This window comes from Pygoscelis adeliae, unplaced genomic scaffold (assembly GCF_000699105.1).
Source record: "Pygoscelis adeliae isolate BGI_AS28 unplaced genomic scaffold, ASM69910v1 Scaffold167, whole genome shotgun sequence".
Taxonomy (NCBI): Eukaryota; Metazoa; Chordata; class Aves; order Sphenisciformes; family Spheniscidae; genus Pygoscelis; species Pygoscelis adeliae.
Genome location: NW_008825428.1, coordinates 5,205,610 through 5,212,534, shown reverse-complemented (window position 1 = coordinate 5,212,534; position 6,925 = coordinate 5,205,610). Strand labels below are relative to the sequence as shown.

General features: G+C 37.7%; 1 protein-coding gene across 4 annotated transcripts in view; it reads right to left on the bottom strand.

Moving 5' to 3' along the window:
• Window positions 1-2,422: 2,422 nt before the first annotated feature.
• Window positions 2,423-6,925, bottom strand: part of ASB5 (ankyrin repeat and SOCS box containing 5) — a 28,908-nt gene continuing 24,405 nt past the window's right edge. For all 4 annotated transcript variants that reach the window (XM_009330687.1, XM_009330689.1, XM_009330688.1 and 1 more), the window contains 3 exons: window positions 6,679-6,813; window positions 4,433-4,624; window positions 2,423-3,030 (listed from right to left, as the gene is read on the bottom strand). In XM_009330687.1, the coding sequence (XP_009328962.1) occupies window positions 2,903-3,030; window positions 4,433-4,624; window positions 6,679-6,813 (455 nt within the window). In that variant the 3' untranslated portion in view covers window positions 2,423-2,902. The remainder of the gene's footprint in view (window positions 3,031-4,432; window positions 4,625-6,678; window positions 6,814-6,925) is intronic.

Below are 6,925 nucleotides of genomic sequence, written 5' to 3'. Positions count from 1 at the left end.
AAACCCACGGAAAATCTCGTATTCCGCATGTTTTCTGAGACGCCAGTGCGGTACCGCTCGCGTGTCTCTCACGTGCTTTTTCAGCACGCCTGCAGGATTCCACAGTTGGATTTCTTCGCAGAATTGAGATATTACACTACAATTTTTTTTTCTGAAAATGTCTCATGATACTTTTTTGCTGGTATAATAATTGATATAGTAAGAGATACTTCAGCCAGTAAAGGCGGCTCCTTCTAAACTCGGGTGTGCTACAGTAGTCTTTAACGGTGCTCTGACGTGTGGTTCAACGTTTGTTTCAGATCCTGGTTTCTAAAATTCCAATACATTTCTCAACATTTATTTCATACTAAGAATTCAACCCATCAGAGCCCCATTGTAATGGGACCCCCACGTAATGAGAACAGTAACAACAAGCCTGTTTCCTTTCATTTCTGGCTAAACAAGGGATCATTTTTTGGAAAGAATTTTACCAAACACTAATGTCAGGTATTTCATTACTATGTGTTTTTGGTATGTGGCATTAGCGCGGTCTGATCTGCCGGAGACCTGTTCCAGTACATAGTCCTGCCGGGCAACAACAGCCATTCCCCATTTTGTTTGTTCCTGTTACATAGTAACAGAAGTGATGCCCATCCAGCTTGGCTCAGCTTGCCAAAGTGACTCTATTTTCACATAATTATCCGGTAGCAACAGACGAAAGATGATGTTGAGAGCTGCACATTGCCTGAGATCGAAGTCAAATATTACTGTAAGCTGGTTCTGGGTTACTCTTCCAGCTAGTCTACCGTTCCATAGAACTGAAGCGAAAGTAGTACCGAATACCTGTAAACTCTTAAGACGGTCTGGTTTGCTCTTTGGATGACGGCGAGGATCAGTGGGAATAGACATTGCAAATGCCACGAGAGCATGAACGCACCTGTTTGCAATGAGGTGGCTTGGACTCTGATGTGGCTCTCGGCAAAACTCCTGATGTCATCTAGTTTTGTTTCAAACAGGGGTTTGGCGGAATAGCCATGCTTGCTGAAAACTAAATCTGATTGTACAGAACACGAGAGCACTGAGTCAAACTTGAAAAGCGCTGCGCACACCTGAAGGTGAGGGTCTAAATGATCTCCTCCTACATCGAAAAGTTCAACAGTGCCATGGTTGGCTTGGCACTTCCTTGTTTCTTGAAGTAACGCACAGTAATGGCATTGTACATAAAACACGAATTACTAGTTTCTGGATGAAAACCAAAGCCACCCAACTTGCTCCATTACAGAGTATGTACGTTTGGGCTCCTAAGCAGTTCCTCTTACTTGCATCTGACTTGCCTTTACAGAGACTCCAGCAGAGGCCCTCACTAGAGTTTTTGCAGGGAACAGAAGCACATTAAGATTACTTTTAACAAGGGCAAGTGTCAGAGCGCTGCATTTTTATTAGGTGGGTATAATTTAGCAACTGAGTAAGCATTCCTCTTTGTGAAAACTTCCTCTATAGTTAGTTCCTCACTTAGCATCTTTCCAGTAGGAACATAAATACTAAAAGGAGTCACTGAAAAGGAATGGAAGAGTGTGAATCACCAAGGGCAAGTGGTAAATTTTCAGGTGTCTCACGCTTTGGTTTGCAGGAATTGAGTATCAGTCACTGAGGAAGTCATCTGTTCTCAAAGGAAAACCAAATGAAAAGGCTGAGAGAAGGAGCGCGGTATTTCAATGAAGTAGTCAGACCACCTTTTTTGGCATGACTGGCAATCGTCACCATGCAAGGGCATGAGCGAGGCAGAAATCCTTTGGGGTTTCTAATGTCTCTTGGGGGTGTCAGCATTCTGTCTCTGGCTAGGGAGTTGAACAATAACATTTCAACCTGATCACAGAAATGCCTGCTAGAGCATTCTGGGATTCTGCAACATGATTTTTGGAGCTGGGCAATTGTTTATAAACTAGACAGCAAGAGAAATAATGTCCTTTTCAGAGTGATACCTGATACAGGGAACTGATGTATTTCTGGAGCCTTGCGTCCACCTCCTGAACTTGAGGTTGAAGATTCAGTATCCACATCTCCATGATACGCCTTCAGAAACCTCACAGATACTATACAATAATAATTGCCTTTCTCTGAGGCAAATAATTATTTAATATACCCATGAGTTGTGATACAGCATTGTTATGAAAAGATAAGGAAAGAGCCCAGATAAGTCTGTTTTACAAGAGGAGATCAAAAGTATCTCAGCACTAAGGCTTTTGAGGAATATTCCTCTGGAATTTTTAAAGTTACTAACCGCACTAATAAACAGAGAACCTATAAACTGTGCATGGCTGAAAAAATTGTGATTATGTTCACAGCAGCATAATTCCAATTCACAGCACAGGCAGTGAGGAAGACTAAAGGAAGTTTCTCACTGTCATTAATGAATTGGCTATGTAAAGAAAAAGAAGAAAAACTGACATCTATGTTTTATTTTTATCAATGTATATAGTGCATCTATCACCAAGTATTTTTAGGTACACAAACAACAGAAATTTAAAAACACAAACTAATGACTCCAAATGGACCAACTTAACATATAATAATGAAGAAACTCTTTGTGGTTCAGGTGTGTCAAACAGATTTTAAAAATATAAACACAATTAAAATTAACAGCACTAAAGCTATTTAGTAAGCGTTAAGCTAAAGCTATACAGTCGTTTCCCAGAGTATCAGCACACTTATTCAATTCAGCCTTAATAGCACCTTGGTACCAGTTGCTGAATGGCTCCCAATTATTATTATATACCAACACCAGGTGTCAAAGATATGTATTTTTTTTAAGTAATATGCAAAAGGCTTTTTTTCCGCCCAGCAGTTCTTTAGATAAAACGTACAATAAACAGAAAGAAGAAAAAGTACTTGGTTAACAAGTTTCTAAAGGTTAATTACTATGTTATCTATACTGTAAGAAATTCTTCAGCATTGTTGGCAACTGGAGTTGCGGGACAAGATGCAGTCTAGCCCTTCCTATGTAATTTCGGATACGTAGTCGGCAGAGCTGACAAAGAGAAGATGGTGTGGCTGCAAACAAAAAAGAAAGGAGTTTAATTATGCAAGTATAAAAGCTAGTACTTTGTTGTAAAACAGTCTTGCACAATAATGGGATTTCTAAAAAGAAAAAAATGTTCACATTTTGCAAATTTGTCCTTTTCCTTCCTTCCTTTTCCTTCATTGCCTTTGTGCCCTCAAAGATAAAGACTGGGGCTGCTGAAACGTTATTAATAATCAGGGAAATACTCAAAAAAGCAAGGTCAGGGCAGCAAATAATTTGTTTTTAAATTAAAATCCTGCTCCCAGAAAATATCTGATGTCAACAACTTTAAAAACTGCGGGGGGTGTGTGAGGGTGGGGGTGTGGCTTTTTTTTAATCCATGGAAGAGGTGAAATACATGCTACGGCACTACAAGCTGCACTACCAATGCGTCACTGCAACAAGAATAAGCAGGCAAAATACCCCGAGATCCTGGACCGTGTTTAGTGCTCTTACTAGCTCACGATAAGGCCTTTGTCCCTCTACGCCCTCCCACTCCCTCAAAATGAACACACTGCTGTGTGGTTTTTTTTTTTTTTTTTTTTTTAACATCTTTGCTGTGGCTTTTAAAAATCCTACTAGCCTTGGTAATTTTGTGATAACCAACTGTTTTTAGAGGGGTTTTTTAACAGCATTCAGACTACAGAGATATTTTTCTGGAGGAAAACACTAATCACTGCTACTTGTCAGTTGACCTCTAAAGAGAGGCCCACAGTTATTGCAACAGTTTCTTTGCTTATTGCCCACCTTTGTCTTGTGGCTTATTTTTACGCTGTACATAGGTCAGTCTGAACAAATCCAGTTCCCTCTGGGATATTCTCTCTTTAAGGAAACCGACCTTTAAGAGTTTTAAGGGACTCTTAAGTGTCGACTCCCATGTCTCAGGTACTCATAATTCAGTACAGAAAATTTAGAAAATGAAACTTATTATACCTTTTGCCTACAATCAAAATAAAGTGCTTTATATGCACTTAAAAATATATTTCTAAAAATATTTGGACAGCTGGCCAAAACTAAACATTTTTTTAATCTGAAATTGAAATATTCTGTTTCTTTTTAACAAGGTCTGTAACAGCCAATAAAAATGTAGCTCTAATGTCTAATTGCGTAAACACCCAATAAACATAAGATGATACTTTTTCAGCTTGTATAAATTCTGATGCTGCTTAGTCAACAGGCTCTGGCCTGAGACTAAATATTACTGGGTTATATATAGTTAGAAAGGAATTTACCTGAATGTTAATATATTCATTTCATAAAGCACAACATTAGCTTCTATAACATGGGTTGTTTGGGCTGTTGGGGGTTTTTTGGGAAGTGGGGTGGAGTTGGTTTGTTTTTTTTTTTTAAGAATACAAGTTATAGTTGCAGAAACACACGTGTAAAACTTACCTTCATGGAGGAGCAGCAGTCTCTCCACTAAACTGCTTGGAGCAGCTACATCAACAGGCCTCTCAAAATCTGTATTTTTGGCATTTATGTCTGCCCCAAATTCAAGGAGTAAGTTTATGATCTCTGTACTAGAATGCTGGGCAGCAGCATGGAGTGGAGTTTCCAAATGCTTTCCTTTCTGCACGTTGGCACCTGGTGGGTAGATGCACGTAAAGAGACGTAAGAAGAGATCATTTAAAATTGTCATTGAGTAAAGAGGATGTTACAAAACAAACAAAAAACCCCACTGTCCTAGAATGCCACAGTGAATTTAGCCACTTTATTAATTTTATTGCATAGCACTATAGCTAATCCTATCAGTGGGTTTTTTTGAACCCATACACTTATCCTAGGTTTTATTACCTAAGCACCACTAGATTGTAAAAGCAAATACTTCATAAAAAGAAGGAAAAGAAAAATCAAATTAGGTCATGTGAGCATCACTGTTGCCCTAATTATAAAAAAGTACATTTTGTACATGTTTAAGAAAATTTGCACTACATAAAAGTATACTTTCCTTATTTAAGTAACTGAAGTTTAGTATCTATATTTTTGTAAATACACCAACTCAAGAAGGAATCTAACTTGGACGCTTTATAGTTTTTCATGTGTTGAAGCTGGCAAAGGGTTTGAAATAGATTCCCACCCCACCCAACCTTTATCAACGATTTTTTATGAAGGACTTAATTTTAATTAAGGTGGGGTCAAGAAAGCTAACAGGGAAAAAACCCCAAACCATTAACTCTCCCAATCCACAGAATTCTAATTATTACACTTTTGTATTAATAAGGAATTGCTAATTTATTTTAAATTAAAACGGACTAAATTAATTTGCAATAATGCATTCATATTCAAGAAAAAATTATCCATACAAGAGTTAAACAAAACTAGCTAGTATGGAAGAATTTCCCTTATAGGCAAGCTGTTAGTCCCCCTAAAACTGGGTTTGCCCCAACAGTTTTCTAGGCTATTCTAGCAGAAGAAAACCCCTGAATTCTTAAGAGAGCTTTACTGATCTTGTGAGACCAAAAATTGGCTTCTGTACCAACTTTTCTCCCTGAATCAACAATTTTTGCCTTTTTAATTCCCATTTGAGTAAAATAATTTAATAATATCACAGGCCTAGCAATTAGATTTGAAGTCTGAATAACTCGCTGTTCTCAGTATTAATAATTTAAGAATACTTCCACAGTATCATTCCCTTGCCTATTTCATTGTCTGTTTGCTTTTCAACTTCTAATGCATTCTCATAAACTGATAGAATACGAAAAAATTCAGGTTGACATAAGTAGTTACTTTTATTCTCAATTTTCATACCCTTTTCTACTTCAGGGCGACTGTAGAATATGCCCTTCTGTTTCTGTTTTTAATGTATGGTAGTATTTGAATCTCAAAATATACTAATTATACTTCTGCGGTTCTTAAACATAATCATGACAGGATAGTTAATCATACAAGGAGACTGACTTAACGAGAAACAATTTAACTGCTTGCTTAAGTTCTAAATAACCTGCAATTAACTAGAAGAACAATTCCAGTGCAATGATGGCAAATCTGTAATTATTCATATATACATTTTCATTCATTGTGCTGGACACAAAAGCCCTGTATGTCATTACCTGAAACACAGCAAACAATCCTTTAGCTATGCTGATTGTGTCCCTGGACTTGTGCTGAAACAGAGTGAGCCTCCAACATCTCTTTCCCGGTGATTAAGTAAATAACGTGAAATTTAGGATCAAATGCTTTTTACCTTACCTCTTCTCTCTGCAACTCAGCCTCTATGTCTTGTAAAAAGATCAATCAGAACAGGCTGAAGAATGAAGAAGGGTGGGACTACATTGCTAAAAAAGTTCTGTTGAAAGCTCAATGATTACTATATAAAATTCCTTTCTCAAAGCTGATTTTTTACCTTTGTTTTTCCTACAGAAAATGAACATCTACAAAGCTGCAGTAGGTGCTAAAAATTTTGAACATCCATTCATACTGGTCTTGCTTCCTTTTTCCCTCATATGCTTGCTGTGCCACAAAAAAATGAAAGACTTAGTAAGTTGTTATAAGAAAACATGCATCACAGAAGAAACTTAGAAGTAGAGCCCTGCAAGGAAGGGTTCTAGTTGCAATGACTGAGCACAGCTCATTTCAAAGGTGAGTACAGTATGTTTAGTTTACAAACTAGTAATATTTTTATTTAAATCATGACATACCTGCATAAAGAAGCTTTCGAATACAATGGATCTGCTGTGAAACACATGCTACATACAGAGGCGTTCCTAAGTGAGGAAGATCTTGGTCAACATCTATACCCCAGGATATCAGTACCTCCAGACATTCACTGTGACCTGTCAGTACAAAAGCATGACAGAGTTTGCTCAACTTCAGTAAGCTGTCTCATAGACGAAACTGGACACATTTCTTCACACTACTACCGAGACATTCGTCAACTGCTCCATG